Raw genomic sequence first — 19,964 nt, forward strand, 5'->3', positions numbered from 1 at the left:
ATATTCTACTCACTCTCAAAGAAAATAATGATTGTAATGTGACAACAATTAAGCACATATATAATGCAAGATATACTTACAAACTTTCATTGAGAGGTTTGAGAATGAATTACAGTAGTTGATGGTGATGTTGAAACATGATAAATACATCCATTTAAGTATATGTGTTGATGAATATGACATAGTAAGTGACCTTTTTTGGGCTTCCATGTACTCATCTTCGATGCTTTGAACTTCCACCATGTTGACATATAAGGCATACTTTTATTTACTACTAGTACTAAGCTTTATTCCTATCTACAATAGTTGACACAACAAGACCCGACGAAAAAAGTAAACTTTTGGATTGTTGAATACCAAAATGATATAAAAAATAACATAATCATCGTAGTATTTAAAAACAAATTCGTAAACACATATGAATGCAATTAAATTGTTGAATGCATTTAATGTTGTTTCGTTGATGGATACCACATACAAAACCAACAAATATAGGTTTTTATTGCTTGAAATAGTTGGGGTCACATATACAGGGTTGACTTTCTCAGCAACATTCTTATCAAGTGAACGAGAAAACAATTTCACTTGGACTTTCAAAAGGCTTAGAGGATTATTTTTGACATAAAAGGGTGATCCACAGGTCTTTGTTAGCAACATAGACCTAACTTTGATGAATGTCATTGGTATTGTATTCCCTTAATGTTATCATCTCCTATGTCGCTTCCACATTCAGAAAAATGTACAAGTCAAATGCAAAATATTAATCAATTATGTTGAGGCATGAGATGTCGTGATGGAATCAAGCGAAAATGTCATGGATTGTAAACATGAATCAATGTTTACAAATTGTATTAATCACCTTCATCATGCTTGTATTCAATGACTTTTATTCTTTGAATATGTTAATGAGTCTTGGATAATTTCCGTATATGACATACTTTGTAAAAGCGTGGACAAACTTAGTTATGCATTTAGAAAACTAAGTTTTGTGTGCATTAGATATCATTACGCAATATGATGAGAGAAAAGCGTCCTTTGAAAAAAAATATAAATCTTATGAATGACGCTTTTAAAGGAAGCAAATATAAAATGAGCATTGGCATTTTGTATAGCATGGAATCGTAGATATCTCTAATAAAGTCAATGCAACAAAAGTGGAAATCAAGTTAATGGAGGAACAAATGTTGAAGCATATGAAGATAAATAATTATCTCTATCAAGCAATTGATATAGAAATTTTGGATACTATTGTATGAAACATCCAAAAACATATGGGACTCGATGAAGCAAAATTTTAGGGCTCAACTCGTGTTAAGCAAGCACAACAACAAGCTCTAAGCAAGAACTATGAATTGTTGCAAATGAAGGAGGGAGAATCAGTAAACTCATATTTTGCTCGAACCCTGGAGATTTCTAAAAGAATGAAAGCATATGCGATGAAAACATACACGAGAATTTCATCATTGCAAAAATTATGTGGTCTATGAAAAGAATGTTTAATTATGTAATGTGCTCTATTGAAGAATCTAACAACATGAAAGCTATGACAATAAATGAACTTTAAAGTAGCCTATTGGTTCACGAACAATTGATGATGCTTGTTGTAGAAGAAGAATAGGCTTTGTAAATTGTGACAAATTACAGAGAAAGAAGAAGAGGTAAATGATCTTTCTTAGGCAAAGAAAGGGGAAGACAATCGTTGAACAAATTGAGGTGTAATGGTTTAAGTGTCATAAACTTGGACACTTTCAATATAAGTTATGTGGGAAAATAAGGCAAACTATGTTGACAAGAAGGTGAACTCTTATTAATGGCCACCGTAGATGTCAAGGAAGGGAAAAAGGATGAGGGGTTTCTAGACTCTGGATGCAGTAACCACATGAGTGGAAATAAAGATTGGTTCTAACAATTAGATCAGAAATTTTTGCCACAAAGTGAAGCTAGGGAATGATGCATGTATTACTATGATGAGGAAAGATAATGTTCATATGGTTTTGAATGGTATCATACATGTAATCTCTCAAGTGTACTATGTTTTTAAACTCAAGAATAATCTCTCAATGGTAGAAGAACTTCGAGAGAAAGACTTAATTATAATAATTTAAAACAACAAATGTAGTGTGTTCATCCTAAAAGGGGACTGATTATGGAAATGAATATGAACAACATCAACATCAGAATGTTTGTACTAACAACCACTATATATGGTAGCAACAAACATAACATGTCTTTAGGTGGAAGTGGAATGTGATTAACAACTATGTCACAGTCGACTAGGACATTTAAGGTACGATGACTTAAAAACACTGGTTTCTAAACAAATGGTGAACGAGTTCCCCTCTATCACAACTCCTATAGTTTTATCCATACATCCCCTAGTTGGAAAAAACACTGAAATCCAATGTCGAGGAAAAGCCTATTCAACCTACATCAAGCAGTAACAAGAAATAATTCCTAAATTTTATTGATGATTTATCACATAAAACTTAGGTATATTTTCTAAGTGAGAAGTCAAAACAATTTTCTTTCTTTAAAAGTTTCAAATCATTGGTGAAAAAAGAGGTTGGAGAAAGAGTTATTTGTGTGCAGACAAATAGAGGGGGAGAATTTACTTCTACCAAAGAATTTTTCAAAAATCATGGCATAAAAAAATATGTTCCAAAAATATTTTGGCTAGAGGCAACAAGATGGTGTGTTCACATTCTCAATAGAAGTCCCACAATAGTAGTGTTGGACAAAACCCTTGAAGAAGCATGGGATGGAGTGAAGTTGTTTGTTGAGTATTTTCACGTGTTTAGATGCTTAGCTCATGTCTATACACCACATCAACAGGGAACCAAGTTGGATGATAAGAGCAAAGATTTGCTTTTCTTGGATTTAGTGATGAATCAAAGATATATAAACACTAATGCAAAAATGAATTTTTATGATGACTTATTATGTTGGTTATAATCAACTCGGTATAAGAAGTGACATAGTAGCAAAATTGTAATTATCATTTGACTTTCTATATAGAACAATCGGTATAGAAAGTAGACACAATGACATTTCGATAATAAATTACAAAACTCTCTCACTACAGGAAATACGCTTATTACCGAAGGGTTTTTACCGAAGGCCTTTGGGCCGTCGGTATTGGCTGTGGTGAATTAACTTACCGAAGGATATATGACCCTCGGTAAGGTGCTGGTGTAATTAACCCCAACAGACTTGGGTTTCCCTCTACCAATTTTCATTTTTCGAGCCAAAGTTCCCCTTTCTTTCTTCGAACCCTCACCAGCATTCCCCCTTTCTGCGAGCCATCGAACCCTCACCAATATTCCCCAAATCTGCGAGGTTTCATTCACAGACGTCATCTCCCTCCTTCATGCAAGCATTCTTCGGTGGCAGTTTGTTCTGTGGTTGAGCGGCTGCGTGACAAATTGGTTGTCGCTGCGTCAGGAGGGCTTAATGGAGGAGGCAACAACAGTGACGAGGGGCTTCGTGGTGCGTTAAGAGCGGTGTGGGCTTCGTGGAGGAGGCAACAACCGAAGACAACACACCTGCTCGACTTCTCTCGCATCGATATGTAAGCCTCTTCACTCCTGATTTTTCCATTTTTCATCTTCTTTTCACTGTTTTGCTTTAATTTTTAGCTTTTATAATTTGTTCTGAACTTGTTCTAAACCATTTTACCATGGAAAATATTAGTGGACCATTTTGTGTAAAGCTCCTTGATTAGTTGGTTGTGTGCCTACCCAAAATGACAAACTATTTTCACCTTAGCTCCTTGATTAATTGATTTTGTTTTGGAAAATTGATTATAAATATCTTGAGGATGACAACTCCTAGCTTCCTGCCAGTGTCTGTAACTTAAGAGTAGTCCCTCATAACCTAAATTTTATTTTCAAGTTATGATGGCAAAGATTTAATTTGTGACAATGGTATATTGTCACTTTCTCATATATAGTATATTGGTTGGAGAGTTCGTAAATATCATGCAAATTAAAGTTGACATCTTGGGAGGGATTTGCTTTCTCTGTTTGTGTCTTTCGTAAAAGAAATAAGTTTTGCTTTAAATGAATGATGGAATGAGTTGTTTGTTATTAGTTTGTAGAAAATTCCTGATACCCCTTTTGTGTATGTTACACTTCCATCTGATATGCAACAGTAAAAATATATTTAGTTATGTGAGAACATGAACATCTTCTGGAATTGGAGAATTGTTACTGATTTATAAAACTGCACTTGTAAAAGGATGTCACTCCTCTAAAGTGAGGGAACACTTTTCAGGGTAAAATACAATAATTACTGTTGATTTAAAAATCAGCAGTTAAGATTATAATAAAATGTATACACAAAATTTAAAATTTACCATGAAGTTCTTAGAATTTCAACCATGGCATTTCTCACCAAATTATTTGAAGAAGGTTTTTTCTGAGAATTCAGTAACATTCCCTTTCTGCCTTAATGCTGCCAGTTTGTCAACGTACACCTATGTTTCCCCCAAATCTTGTAATTAAAGATCTAGTTAGTTCTTCCCAAGATTGTAGGCAAGGAACCACTGAGGTTGTTGTAGGAGAGGTCCCTGTACATATTCAAGTCATAAGAGTTAACATAACAGTTTTTTACATAGAAATGAAAGGTTTGAATGTGCCCCTGGTTCTATAAGGTAAAACTGAAATATTATTAGGCAAAAAGGAAAATTAATGGTGCAACAAGGTGATAAAGACTTACACAAGGGTTTGACCTTCGATGTTGCTAAAAGAGTAATGAACTAGACCTAGCTGCACACTATCAACTAAGAGATATGAAGTGACCTAAAACCACTCAAAGACTAAACCACAGTGCTAAGCTCTACAAAACACAGAAACAATGATAAAACTAGGAAAATGATGAACTGAACAACTCTTTTTGAGATTCAGTGATAATTTCTGATTGTTAGCACCTGAAACATGTATGAATGTATCAAATACACTTGTCTCAAGCCTTAGAATCAATAAATATTTGCCAAAAAGAGTGTGCTCATAATCAAACCATTAAAGTAAATGCCTTTTAGCAACTGTATAATGTTTCTTTTTCACATGTTTCAATTCAAATCACAACCTAGCTTTTGTTACAACCCAAACCAATTACAAATGCACAAATTCAAAAATCAGAGTGTTGTTCAACTTTGCAGTAGAAAAAAGGAGCTGTAAATTGAGGTTTTGAGTTGTGAAATTGCTCAACAGTGATTATAAGTAAAATTAGAATTTTAGAACAACTTTAAATCATCAAAACAAAGTCTTTTGAGCTATTATTTGGTATATAAATAGTAGATTCCAAAATTTGACCTTATAACAGGTAATAATGTAGCAAATTAAACAACTAGACACCTCATTCTAAGTTGTAATGATTCCAACATGTACCTATCCATGCAAATGACTGTAGAATGTGTAAATACACTAAACTAAGCTTGAAAACAACAACTAAGCATGATCAAACTCGAACTGGACATTGCAAGGACATTTAACACGGTGAAAACCATCACTTTTTGAGTTAAAATAGAAGTGGAGTAGTGATTTTGAGTTGCAGGCTGTTTATAACTCATTTTAGAGTTTAAAGAGAATTAAAATCATCAAATAAAGTTACCTGCACTTTCATAAAATAAGTAGCTTAATCCAATGGAAACTAAAACAAGGACCCGCTGAGCGTTTTAGTATTGCAACATTTGAATGTGGTTTTGATTTTTAATAATCTGATATATGCAAAGGATCTTTTGTTTGGACTATCTCTTGCATGAGCATTGAGGTCATGAGTTATTCTTCCTTGTAGTGTAATTGCACAAGATTTGTAACTGGGATAGTTATGTTCCTTCTTTGATAGCCAACCTATTACATTCAAATTATAACCTTCTTTACCGGTTTGGAACTAGAACAATGATAATGTAACCGTAAAGGTTTAAGACTGTATGCCCTTCTGTTGGTATGATTTAGGTTCTGAAATCTAATTAGAAATCTTTAAATAAACTGTGAAATATTGTGAGAAACCTTAAAGTTAAAGTTGTTTAGGTTTGGGATGGATATAGGGTGTTTGATGATTAATCTTTTGTTATTGTTGCGTTTTGGTAATTAAAATTTTCCATTATTGTACAAGGTCTTGGGGTTTCAATTAGGAGCACATAACATTTGGAAGCTTCAAACGGAGTGGGTTAAAGTTAGTTGCAAAAGTGTCATTGTTTAAAGGCTACACTCAAGTGTCGAAGACTTCATCATTTCCAGGTAGGTAAATGATGTGTTATTCTATTTGCCTTGCTTTATTTTGCTCCTGATTGATCTGTCTAAAAGCCTATAGCCATAGCCATGCAACAATTTGATAAATAAACATGTTGGCCCCTCCTTTTGGTAAATAAAATTTTATTTGCCTTTTATCTCTCTTTCTGTTTCGCCTTTTGTCTTCTGTCTTGTGTTCTCTGTGTTGCATATTCTTCTTATATATAATCTCCACACCTTGTTCCCCACCCTTCAACCGAAATTCCCTCTTGGAAAGAGACCGTGACAACACCCTTAAAAATTTCTTTCAATACAGGGTAAGACTTAAAATGAGTAACTATAAGGATGAAGTAGAGCACAAGGACAAACCAACATGCATATATGTTGGTTATATATTATCTTGAATCCCCCAAGTAACCAAAGTAGAAGGAGGAACCAAAGTTCTAGTTGTTTTATAGTTTATATATTAACTAAAAAACTTAAAATTCCTTACTAAGGGCTAAAGTAGACCACCTCTTAGGTTAAACTTTATTAACTTTGCTCCAACTGGCAGTGGTTAAGGGCACTCCAACGATTAATTTGGCCTTCAACATGTTAAAAGATATGTCTGTTAAAGTCTCCAACAACTTGGACATCAATTTAGACTTTCATTGTGAAAGTGAACTCTAAAGTCAAAGTTCAACATATGATTTTGGACTTCAATTGTGAAGTCTCAAAATTGAAGTACTTAAAACATAAAAAGTGTTCTAAATAGGTGACAATTTCAAAATTCACCTAATATAATAGCAAAATATCAAAATTTGACAACCTAAAACCTAAAATGAGTACTACTATATTTAACATCCTAACAAGTTTAAACTAGTAGAATGAAGCTAGGAAATTTGTCAAAAGCAAAGAATTACCTAAACTTCAAAGTTTGAGTATGTAGAACCTAATAAAGTCTACTAAGAGGGTGAGAAAGAGGCAATTCACCTAAAGTAGACTAACAATAACTAATGTTAATATCCTAACAAGTCTTAAGTAGTGAAATGACACTAGGAAACTACTCAAAAGCAAACAAGTACCTAAAACTCAAATTTTGAGTAGTTAGAACCTAAAATAGTGAACTAAAAAGGTGAGAAATTGGTTTAAATCGTGTTTGTACTTGTTGTGCTTGTACTTCCATTGTTCCTTAGTGTTTCTTCATCATTTTAATCAGTGAATTTCGTTTGGTTGAGTTGAATTCCAGCTTGCATATTCATTTTCCAGTTTTGTCTAAAGTCATGTGCCTTATGTGCAGTGTTATTTCTGCCATGAAGTGTTGATTATGTTCCAGCCTTTATTTTCTGTGTTTTCTTTGCAAATCTTTGTTTAGATGCATGTGTAGCAATATATCAATCCATAAAAGGCATTGAGGCAATGTGTAGCGTGGATGATATAAGCTAAAGCATTAAAAAAGTTATTCTGTTTTTCAAAGTCTGCACATAATTTTCAAATCTGGTGCAATATCCAAAACCTGTTCCAATGCATATTTTGTTGTTCTTAAGATTTGAACACGTTCATTTCATGTTATAAGACATGTCTCAAGTAGTGGCAACTTGTAATAATCCATAAAATGCAAAAAGCATATCTAAGTTGCTTCAAATCCATTAGCAAAGTGCTGTCACATATTTTAATCAATCTTTTCACTGTGATTGATATCCTTGCATGTGTTTTATGTCTTTAAATATGTCGTAGCTAATATTCTCATCGGCTACATCTAGTGAGTTAGGACTTCCATAAGCTTTGTTTGTGCTGTCCAGTTTGATTGTAGTATTTGTTTTCAATTCTGGTGCAAATTTGGTGTAAACAATGCTGCATAATTGGCTGCACAGTTGAGTTGCTTGAAATCTGGTTTCAAAACACTGTTACTTTTTTATCCAAGCTTCTACACCGTGCTTGACTTCTTTGTTGTGTCTTAGGCCATTTAACATCTCCCAGCTAACATTTTCCAACTAGAATCTAGTTGCTTAGGACCTTTCTTACATGTTTGTTGATCCATCCACCATTGACTCTGTTATATTTTTAATTCCTGGTGTTGTTTGGCCATTTTTACTGCATAGTTGCCAACTTACAAGGTGATTTTGAGAATTAGTGTGCTTCTGTACTGTTTGACCATTTGTGCAAGTATAATTGGCCATTTCAAACTTGTCTGCACTATTCAATTGGTCAATTTCCAGCTTTGGTGCAACTTCACATTTGAAATACTCACATTTTGTTAAATTTTGGGAAGTGAACCAGTGAATTTCTGATGTGGTTACTTTCTTTGTTTCCTAAGTGATTGTACACATTCCATTTCATCATCTAAACTTGCTGGAAGTCTCAGTTGAGCTTTAAACACAGTACCATTCATTTTGGACACTGATTTTTCCATTTTCCAACCAGATTTTATGGTATAACTTTGATTAAAAGTTCTGCATAATTGGCTACAACTGCTTTGAATTGTTGAGTTTGGATGTTTCTGTGATTTGTATATGTTTGCACAAGTTTATTTCACCATTTCAAACTTGTGTGCACTGTTGAAATGGTCATTTACAATCGTATATGCAAAATCACCATCCAAACCATCAATTTTGCTTGAAATTGGAAGTGGATTAGTGATTTTCTGGTGTAGTCTTTTCCTTTGCTGTTTAAGTGTTTCCACACATCCAAATTGATGATATAAACTTGCTTGAGGTCTCAATTAAGCCTTAAACACCCTGCCATTCATTTTTGCCACTGCAAGGACCACTTTAAGTGTCATTTTCTGGTGCAGTTTACTTTTTTTTTCCTGGACCCTGCAAAGGCTACAATGTAAACATGTAATGTACTAAAGGCTATCCTTGGACACTTACAACAATAACAAAAGCCTTATGCCACAAAGTGAGGTTCACTAAATAGATCCCATGATAATAACAGAAGCATATAGTGGTTATAAACCACTTTGTCTGGTTAATTTTCGTCAAACTAAATGTACACGTCAATTTAGGGGAGTCAACTACAAAAAGAAATATAGGTGACATTTTACCAAACAGAATTTTAGAGAATATAAATCCTCTGACTTCTTGGCTGAGATCATCGGTGCGAGGATCCTCCAAAGTCACCCCTGCAACCCACAACAGAATCATTAAGGGAACTAGAAAAGCAACCTATTACTATGATTATAGAAATATTCCTTCACCATTTTATTTGGATGAACAGTGCATGATCAAGACCAAAGAATTTATAAATCTTGAATTAATTAAAATTAGGAAATATTTCTTTCAATTATCTGCTTCAAATATAAAAAATGAAATTTGTCAAGATTATCAAACTTGAAAGACCAAAGCCAAAACAACAGGGGTAGAAGTTGAGAATTAGGACATATTAACCTACAACATGAACCAAAATTACATGCAAAGGAAAGTGAGTTAGAAGAGATAGAAGTTCCAATAAGGAGATTAACTAAAAAAATGACCCAGCTCTACAAATGATAACATTGAAATGATACACAGACATCAAAAGAAGAAATGATGTCTAGTGTCTGTAATAACATTACACTTCTAAAATTATGACCTAAGTCAAAAATGAAAAGGAGAATGAAGCAGGTAAAACTCAATGTCACCTATATTGTAAAAGAAACTTGAGTCTACTGTCAAAATTCAAAACCTTAAGCTTATAAATGAAGATCATAAATAAATCATTTCCTTTTATTTTTAAGCTAAGAACCTGTTGCATTTGATTTGTAAATATGTTTGAATACTTTAAGCATAAAAATAAATAAAACCAAGAAAGGTTTATTAAGTTTTGATAACCACATAGAAGTATTTAACACTCAAGTTCACTATCTTGACTAATTGGGTCTTCAACTGGCACTATCTTAGAAAGGCCTTTGAACTTGTTTGAACTCTAATTGATTCTGACTAATAAGTTATTCAAACTCTTTGGTAATACTTTCAGCAACTTTCATTCATCAATTTAAACTTGTTTGAACTGTAATTGGGTTCAAAACCAAACTGTATAGTAGATTCACCCTTTTAGTTCCCAATTTCACTCAAAAATGAGGTTTGAATATTCATATTGCCCATAGATGAATATGGCTTTAATTTGAATGTTCTAACAAGTTTAAAACAACAATTAGGACTTGTTTAAACTGCCAAATAGCACAAAATGACTGCTGCACGAAAATTGACACCCAATACAACTTTTTCTTCTTCAAAATGAGTACTAAAAATGCACTAGAATGGTTAAAATTTGCACACTGCACTAAACTAGCCTAAGAAACTTATAAGAAGTTATCCTAACAAGTTTAGAACGGTAAAACGTATCTAATTACAAACTCACTACAAAAACAACCTAAATCTCAATTTGGCTACTTAAACCTAAAATTAGACCTAATGTACACTTAGTTTAACTAATGTGAACATCCTAACATGTCTAGAGTAGTGAAATGGACCTAGTAAACTATTCAAAAGCAAAGAATTCCATAAACCACAAATTATAGTATATATCCATGCTTTTATTATAGATATTTGATTGCATAAATTATGTTGATGTCTATATTGTATGTTCATGTATATTGTCTTTCATTTATTAGGCTACAACTTGATTATGTTAAGTAGTCATTTAAAATCCTATGGTACTACACACATTCTCAATGCAATTAGAAGGGTAAAAATACTGTAAACACTTAGAACCTACAAAATATATGGAAGTACTCTAGACAAGAGAACTTCAGTAGTAATAAGTTGTCTCCTCCAACTTTAATAGACATCCCCTTAGAATATCTAAGGCATTTCAATACTGAGGACTTCTCTTTGCATGCCCTTATTGAATGCCTATGACAATAGTGTTCAAATTGCCTTCCATGTTCGACTTGAGTAGTAATAGGTTTATTACTTATGTCACATGGAGTGTTGCTGTTTTGGCTTAGTTTTGATTTGTTTGGCTTGTCACAGAACATGGCCCATTTTCACAACCATCGTGGATGGATGTACGACCGTTGTTATAGTGGAAGGAGAGGTTTGAAGGAATCTTTTGTCATCGGAGTTGAAGAGTTCGTGGAGACGGCCCGACGATATCAATATTATGCCCTTGATGGAGGGATCCGATGTCCATGCATCAAGTGCGAATGTACAAGGATTTTGAAAGATGAAGTCGTCAAAGTTCACCTTTACCAAAAAGGGTTCATGCCTAATTACACGGTCTGGACATTTCATGGTGAAGAAATTCCTTCGACCTCCACTGCAGCTGAAAAACGGCTTGCATCAGGTTCGAATACTGTTGTACATACATGTGAGATAGATCAATTTGCCTACATGCAAGAGATGGTCGACAATGCTCTTCGTCACCATGCTGAAGAAGCACACGATAGTCATGATGAAGAGCCTCCAAATGAAACGACGCAGAGGTTTTACAATTTACTGACAGAGGCAAATCTACCTGTATTTGAAGGTTCATCTGAGTCAAAATTGTCAGTGTGCATTAGACTCATGGCTGGGAAATCTAATTGGAACGTTCCCATTCAAGCAGTGGACTTCTATACAAAATTGATGTTAGATTTGACACCACCAAACAATTTCATGCCGAAGAACTATTACCAAGCCAAAAAATGTGTTTCAAAGTTGGGATTGGATGTGAAGAAGATTGATTGTTGTGTTAATGGATGTATGTTATTCTATGACAATGACAGTGGCAAAAATGATGCATTGTTGGTGGAATGCAAGTTTTGTGGCTCACCTCGATATCAGACAATGCATGCTGGACGGAGGCAAAAAAAACCAATTTCATTAAAGTCGATGTTCTACTTACCTATAATTCCAAGATTACAAAGATTGTTTACTTCAATGCAAACAGTAGAACACATGACATGGCATGATGGTAACAAAACTCCGGGACTTTTGCGTCATCCTTCTGATGGTGAAGCTTGGAAGCACTTCAATCGTAAACATCCATCCTTTGCTAGTGAACCGCGTAACGTCAGACTTGGTCTATGCTCTGATGGGTTTACCCCGTACATTCAGGCGTCTGCATCACCGTATTCATGTTGGCCCGTGATAGTTACCCCATACAACCTACCACCTGAGATGTATATGACAAAGCCTTACATGTTTTTATCGTGTATAATACCAGGTCCATCTAATCCCAAATCATTGATTGATGTTTACTTGGAGCCTTTGATTGATGATTTGAAGAAGTTGTGGAATGGTGTTTAGACGTATGACGTTTCAAGGAGGCAAAATTTCCTTATGAGGGCAGCCTTGATGTAGACTATTAATGACTTCCCAGCGTACGGCATGTTATCTGGTTGGAGCACACATGGTCGATTAGCTTGTCCACATTGCATGGAACATACAAAGTCATTCCAATTGAGTCATGGCCGGAAAAGTAGTTGGTTTGACTGCCATCGACGGTTCTTGCCCATTGATCACCCCTTTAGAAGAAACAAAAAGGCATTTCGCAAAGGACAAGTTGAAACGGATATGCCCCCGCCAAAGTTGACTGGATCACACGTGTGGAGAAGAGTGAAAGACTATCCAAAAGTGACTGAATCTGGTCCGAATAGGCTAGAAGGGTTTGGGGAATGGCATAATTGGACTAAAAGAAGCATATTCTGGGAACTTCCCTATTGGAAGGACAACTTGCTAAGACACAACATCGATGTCATGCACACAGAAAAAAATTTCTTTGACAATGTCTTCAACACAGTTATGAATGTTAAAGGTAAGACAAAAGATAATGAGAAAGCAAGAAAAGATTTACCTTTGTATTGTGGACGAAAAGACTTAGAGTTGAAGGCACAAGGTAACGGCCGATTATTTAAACCAAAAACAAATTACACCATGTCAAAAGACGAGACAAGAATAGTGTGTGGATGGATCAAGGAGCTTAGAATGCCAGATGGATATGCTTCTAACTTGTCCAGATGTGCCAATGTTCAGAACGGTACTATTCAAGGGTTGAAGAGTCATGATTGTCATGTATTCATGGAGACAGAAATTTCCACATGAAAGCATCTCATCGGCTGTCAGAGATGTTTAGGGATGCCCGCAATGCAGGACAGCGCCCTAACTGGCTGGGTGAACACATTTGGAACTCTTTACTGGCCCATTGGAATACAGTAGAGTTTCGTAATAAGTGTGCCAAAGCCCAGCGGAATAGAGCGTCTGAAAGGGGTGGCACCCTGCATACTGGTGGGTCGATCACCATTCATGAGCATGCCATTCGTATGGTATAATCTCATTACATAACTTTTTCTTTCATACATAAGTTATGTATATTCTATTTCATATGTACGCTTGTAATTCTTAATTATGTTACAGGCACAGGCTCTAGGACGGGCGGTCCATGTTGATGAGGTCTTTGCACAGACTCATGTTCGGAAGGGAACTAATCAATTTGTTGATGAAAGATCTCGGAAGACTCATGTAAGCAAATAACATTATTACTATTACTAATTGTTCATTTATGTTATACTATCGTTCCCTGACATTGCTTTTAATGTTTCAACAGGAAGACTTTTCTACGAGACTTTCACAGGTTAGATCTGAACATGAGTCAGCTCCTACACCGGATGATGCCAGTAATGCAGATGATGACATCCGTAGGACACAGTGCTGGATCGACATCGTTGGTGGGAAGAAAAAGGGACGAGTGTATGGTGCGGGACAGCTTGCTGCAAACTATACAGCATCCAGAGGAGGTACTCTGAAGCACCAGCCTTCTTCCACCAGTACTCCTGACGAGGTTCTTCAACTCAGGCAGGAACTCCATCAACGTGACCAGGAGATCACTGATCTCAGAGCAGAGTTTACAAATTTTAAGGCCATGGTCATGAGAGTCTTGCCTCAAACCTCACAGGACGAACAAAATATTCCTCCCACCCAGTCACGACCCTCCTCATCACCTGCTGCCACTCAGCAGCCCACATCAGTCCAACCCTCATCAGTCCAACCCACACCAGTCCAGCCATCAGTAGAGGAGCAGGATGATGAAGATTATTCTGATGATAGTTATGTACATTATTAGTTTCATTTTCTTCTTACTTTGTTAGACAAACATTTAGATATTAGAACATTTTAGACTTGATATCATTTCATTGTTAGTTAGATCTACTTCCAGACTTTGGATGTTAGAACATCCTTTTGTTACATTGTTTTATATTTGAACTATAATTACATAATCTATACATTAATGGATGTTCTATGGATTAATTGATGTTCAATGGATATTGATAATTGATTGCATCTGCATCTTTGAGATGCACATTATGGAAGGTTATATGTGCTTGAAAACTGATATGCAGGTCTGTTTGTAATTGAAATTTGATATACAGGTGTGGGTTGCAAAGAAAAACCATTTCTCTGAAACCTGCTCTGCATTTTACCGAAGGCTTTTGATGTGCATTACCGAAGGCTTCTACCCTTCGGTAAATACCCTCGAATGGCCATTACCGAGGGCTTCTGCCCTTCGGAAATTACCGAGGGATTTTACCCTTCGGTAAGTACCGAGGGCTTTTGGCCCTCGGTAATTACCGAAGGCTTTTGGCCCTCGGTAATTACCGAAGGGCAGAAGCCCTCGGTAATTGTTAGCGACAACAGATTTACCGAAGGATTTTTGGCTGTCGATAAGCCTTCGGTAAACACCCATTATCGACAGCCTTTGGCATTTTCCGAGGGCTTCTGGCCTTCGGTAATACCCTACTCTTTTGTAGTGTCTATATCAGTTCTAGGTACAATTAATATAGAAAATAGGGACAAAAAATATCATCAAATCAGCAAGATACTTTGGATTAGGTTGAAAATGGAGCTTATGAAAGTGACACTAAGGAACAACTTAAGCATAATGAAACAGAAAATCTGGAACAACAAATAGCAGAAATACGAAGTGCTGGAAATACTAAAACTAACTCTAGTCAAGCTAATAATGAGTCTCATACTCTAATCCTTGATATTCCACTTAAGGGAGGGCTAAAAGGTATATAGAGAACATATTTGGATGGATGATTATGAAAGGGAAGAAGGACTATCAAATGTTGATAACATATATGCAATGACGGTGTTAGAAGATGATCCAGCGACATTTGAAGAAGCTGTCAAAAACAAGATGTTATGTTAATTAGGAAGTTGTTTTTTTTTTAATAAGTTAGGTTTGTTGTTAACCAGGTCTTTAGAAGGTGGAGCTAAAACTTAATTCATGATGTAGTAGTTAGTTATTAACCCATGCTTCCTACGTGAAATTAGTAAATTTTTCCTGCTTCATTAGGTTTATCAGGCCATAAGATTCTATGGTTTTTCAATATTCAATAACAGAATTCAAGTAATTTCACGTATAATCATGTGTTCACAATACCTTCCGGAATGTCTATTTTGAAATATTAAAAAAAAAAAAACCTTCCAGGAACGCGGAATCCAGAGCCCATGATTCTTCTAGAAAAATCGGATCATTTAACCTTGTAAATGTTTATCGACAGTGGAAACAACATAATTACATAGGTGATTGGTGTAATTATTATTTCTTACATGTCAAAGGTTTAAGAGAGGCTAGAGAGGTGAGATCCCAGTTGCTCGACATGTTAACTGCTAGAATGGGATGTCATGTCATCTTCATCCCAATAGTGGTCTTTATTGTAAGGGTTGCACTCCTGAGTATGTGGTTTATCACGAGTTAATCCTAACCACGACGGATTACATGCAGTGTGCCATGACAATGGAGCTCTAGAGGCTGGTTGAGTTGGGATCATGTTTTTGTATGTTAAGGAGTCTAATACATGGTTACTGAAACATAAGAAGTGATAGAAACAAGAGAAAACATCCATGGATGAAGAGATGGAGAACTTGAAGAAGGTACAAGCAGAGGTGAAAGAACAAGAGAGGGAGATGTACGAGAACCTGTGACGTAAGAGGGAGGAAAGTGCAGGGCATTCCGCACACAAGAAGGGATTGTGAAATTAGGGTTTTAAAGTTTTTAATAATTTTTTAATGGAAGATAAAATGGAGATATCATAATTTATGGGAGTGTAGGAAAAAAAAAGTGGGTGCAGGAAGAAATGCCCCTTCTTGTGCTCATGGTGGACCCGATTTGATTTGGAGACTCATTGCATGCACATTACCAATATTCCGATTTTCATATCAATATATAGAGCAAGTTGTCAATAAAGGGTCAAAAGCACTGGTGATACAATTTTGAACTTTTCGTGGGTGTTTCATTTGGTGTAAATTCTATTAATGTTGGTTTTGAGATAAAGATGGATTTTGTTTTAATGTGATGAATCTGATATGTAAAGTTGCACAGAAAGAAGTAAAATATATAAGATTGGTTTGTGTCTTAAGTTGTTTATATGTTGTGATGACACGAGATGATTGAGAAAGAGGAAAATAGGTAGATTTGAAGATGAGGGAGACCACGTACGTTCAACTACCTTACAACAATAATCTTGTCAAAGGTTTTTAGAATGGTGTGGTTCGGTGGGCTAAAAATTACAATCGACCTTTTTCTAAACCATTCAGAGTCATTCTGTATATCTCTTTCTCTATCACTTTTTTCTATATACTTCGTCAATATTAATTCTTATCTAGCAAATAATTTTTACTTCCAAATTACATAATATAAAAATCATTTTCGACACCTTCGGATTACATAACCTAAAAAGGGTAAAAATGAATTTTTCTTATGAGGATGTAGAGAAATATTTAAAAGGGTGCAGGAAGAAGGTCCATCAATGAATGGCCCATACCATAATATCATCGTCTCAACAGATAATAACCTCGTCAGGAAAATTATAACGTTATATAAAATTATCTTATCAATAAAGAAACATAATTAGAATTCAATATTCCAGTTCAAGCACAATCACTATTTTCTAGCCACCATTTTTTACGCATACGGAACAAGCATTGGAACCTTGTTGTTAACCAACCAGGAGACTAGTGAGAACTACTTCTCTTAAACCACACAGAAATAATCATAATACAACTCTTACAATAATTATTACATATATTAATGAACTTTAACTATACACTAATTCATAATTGAATGAAAATTATACACAAATTATTCTGATGGAATTCGTAAATTTCATCATAATTTTAAGAGAAAATAGGTTTCTGAAATTTCGTGTGACTTTTACAAAGATCTGCATCAACTTAGGTTGCTGTGAATTCGCAACCATAATCACTAAACCAAAACCCAAATTAGCTTCTCTTGGTATGTTGGATCTTGCTTCAAAATATTAAAGTGTTGGGGGTGGTAGAGTCAAACATATTCTAGAATATTACGACACTTTAAACACTTCCTTTTAAGGAAAAAGTTTTCACAAAGGTAGGCAACCTAATTTACTTGTCTATGTCTTAGAATTAGTTTTCCCTCTATATAACTCATATACCTCCGACCCTTTTTATCCTCACTCACACAAATCCCTCTGTATCAATATCAGAACACAGCACAAGGTATCCACATTGAGAGTTTGAGATTTCTGATCTGTGAGAAGTTTCTGAATATAATGGGTTTTAGAGGGTTTATGTTGTGTCTAGTTACGGTTATGGTGGGAACCATATGGACTAAAAATGCTACTGCTCAATCAGGTTGCACCAGTACACTGACTAGCTTGAGCCCTTGCCTGAACTACGTAATGGGAAGTTCTTCAACCCCATCAGGTCCATGTTGCTCACAGCTCTCAAGCATTGTCCAATCTTCACCACAGTGCCTTTGCTCCGTCCTCAATGGTGGTTCCACTTTCGGAATTACCATTAATCAGACTCTTGCTTTGTCTCTCCCTGGCGCTTGTAAAGTTCAAACACCCCCAGTTAGCCAGTGTCAAGGTAACAATTCTAAGTACCATTAACTAAAGTCTTAAGTCTATCATAAGTAAAACTAAACCATGAATTGGCTAATAATAAAGAATTGACATGAATTTAATTTCATTTTTAGCTGGGAATGGACCAACACCTCCTTCCACTGCTCCACTTGCTTCTCCTTCTGATTCCTCAGCTGAATCACCTCAAGAGTCGATATCACCTTCTTCTTCAGACTTTCCCTCAGGTATAATGTACACTTTGTAAATAACTTTTCTTGCCCTAAATTAATTACTTTATATTAAACTTTTTAGAGTAATAAGTTCAAATAGTTGTATACACATGCATGTACATTGCTGATGTTTTTATTATGTAATTTTGGTGAATTGCAGGTGCGGGATCTAAAACGGTTCCATCAATAGATGGTGGTTCATCTGATGGAAACGCTATTGAAGTCCGCTCTCACTTGGTGTTCTATCTTATTGCCATTGTGTCTTGTGTCTTAACCTTCATCAAGTTCTGATTATTTTTGTGCCAACTGAGATTTTGGGTGCTGAAATTTTATGTTTAGCGTTCGTTTACGCACAAGATATTTGCACGTCCTTGTATAAATAAAAATATTAAATAGAAGAAGTAAATTTATATGAAGTTCATTTTTTTAGAGGGATTTGATGTAGAAGTTACTTGTTTCTGCTGATCCACTGCTATTTCTTCTTGGTGTAGATTGGTTATCTACTTTCTTGTTAACGGTTTCTTCCCCATGCAACTAAATAAAGGACACGATTAGTTAAATAGGTTAGTTATTAAGTATTTATTTGACACGTTTTTAACACATATTTTTTTTTAAACTTCTATATAATAAAATTTATTCAATTTTTTCAAACTATAATAAGTTCTAAAAACAATAAGTAAATATAATGAGGTAAATCATTAAATCACTTATATTGCTCCCTATTAATCAAAGTTAAATTAACTAATATATCATCACAATGATTTCCTTCACGAAAAAAAATGAGAAACTTTGAATTGCATATATATAGAAAAATACAAGCATCAACATCACTTCTCTCTAAAACTCCAAGAAAAACTCCTAACTACACAATAAGAATTCACCTTAGGCTAATTGATAGTTGAAACTTGACATATTATGTATAAAGAAACCATTATACCTTCCTTGGTTTAATATTGAAAAATTTCAGTACCAAAACATCAGAGACAATATTATTCATATGCTTCTTAGATTTATTCTTAGTCATACACACTAACTTCTTAATTTGAAAAATATTATAAGAAAACACAATTGGATCCTAAAATCTACTATGATTTTTCATCTTCCAAATCATCCCAATAATTGTAGTGATGAGAACCAAATCCAAAAAAGAAAACTGCAAATTCCAAAAAACTTCCTTCAACCATTTTCATAACCATATAATAATATAACAAATGAGAGAAATATTCAACATTATTATCACACAAAGGACACATAGAGAATAAAATCACTCATTTTTTTAACATCCAAATCAATAGGTAAACGATCATACAATAAATTCGAAAGAACTAAAACTTTAGTTAGTGAATCAAGTTCCTCTAATTCACATATTCCATATTAGAAGAGTAAAAAAAAATTACAACTTTTTGAGAAATCACACTGTTATCATCTAAAATTCAATTAGGCAACTCATCATCCCCATGAACTATTAAAGAAGAAAAGTTTGAGATAGTACCCATCCGAACCAAACTAACAATAAAGTATAGTTTTACTCGGTCAAAATAAGAAATTCTAATCAATTTAGATATGAAAATGTTAAAGAATGAACTATAATTTCAAGGCTTAATATAACCCCTCATAACAAATGATCAAAAGTTATCTTCAAGAACAATATCATATGTATTCTTAATATCATGTCAAATCGACGATAATTAGTTGATATATTAATATTTGTATAAGTATATGATAGCTATCTTG

At 34.7% G+C, this 19,964-nt stretch overlaps 2 protein-coding genes across 2 annotated transcripts; both read left to right on the forward strand.

Annotated features, from left to right (window-relative positions):
• The first annotated feature begins 13,207 nt into the window (after nt 1-13,207).
• Nucleotides 13,208-14,605, forward strand: LOC128195821 (uncharacterized). The gene is made up of 4 exons (XM_052874508.1): nt 13,208-13,437; nt 13,529-13,633; nt 13,719-14,092; nt 14,542-14,605. The coding sequence occupies exons 1-4, from the start codon at nt 13,213-13,215 to the stop codon at nt 14,603-14,605; spliced, it is 768 nt and encodes a 255-aa protein (XP_052730468.1). The 5' UTR covers nt 13,208-13,212.
• A 3,015-nt stretch (nt 14,606-17,620) lies between these two features.
• LOC108325696 (non-specific lipid transfer protein GPI-anchored 5) lies at nt 17,621-18,693 on the forward strand. Its single transcript, XM_017558792.2, has 3 exons — nt 17,621-18,025; nt 18,135-18,245; nt 18,391-18,693. Exons 1-3 carry the CDS (start codon nt 17,707-17,709, stop codon nt 18,519-18,521), a joined length of 561 nt encoding a protein of 186 aa, XP_017414281.1. The 5' UTR covers nt 17,621-17,706; the 3' UTR covers nt 18,522-18,693.
• The last annotated feature ends 1,271 nt before the right edge of the window (nt 18,694-19,964 follow it).

This window comes from Vigna angularis, chromosome 3, assembly GCF_016808095.1.
Source record: "Vigna angularis cultivar LongXiaoDou No.4 chromosome 3, ASM1680809v1, whole genome shotgun sequence".
NCBI lineage: Eukaryota > Viridiplantae > Streptophyta > Magnoliopsida > Fabales > Fabaceae > Vigna > Vigna angularis.

What these genes read in the sequence shown, in the direction of transcription:
- LOC128195821 (XM_052874508.1), top strand. Translation starts at nt 13,213, where the DNA reads ATGAAAGCATCTCATCGGCTGTCAGAGATGTTTAGGGATGCCCGCAAT. An exon ending in AAAGATCTCGGAAGACTCAT is followed by an intron (nt 13,634 to 13,718) that starts GTAAGCAAATAA and finishes ATGTTTCAACAG; the next exon opens with GAAGACTTTTCTACGAGACT. An exon ending in CAAAATATTCCTCCCACCCA is followed by an intron (nt 14,093 to 14,541) that starts GTCACGACCCTC and finishes TTTGATATACAG; the next exon opens with GTGTGGGTTGCAAAGAAAAA.
- LOC108325696 (XM_017558792.2), top strand. Translation starts at nt 17,707, where the DNA reads ATGGGTTTTAGAGGGTTTATGTTGTGTCTAGTTACGGTTATGGTGGGA. An exon ending in CCCAGTTAGCCAGTGTCAAG is followed by an intron (nt 18,026 to 18,134) that starts GTAACAATTCTA and finishes TTTCATTTTTAG; the next exon opens with CTGGGAATGGACCAACACCT. An exon ending in TTCTTCAGACTTTCCCTCAG is followed by an intron (nt 18,246 to 18,390) that starts GTATAATGTACA and finishes GGTGAATTGCAG; the next exon opens with GTGCGGGATCTAAAACGGTT.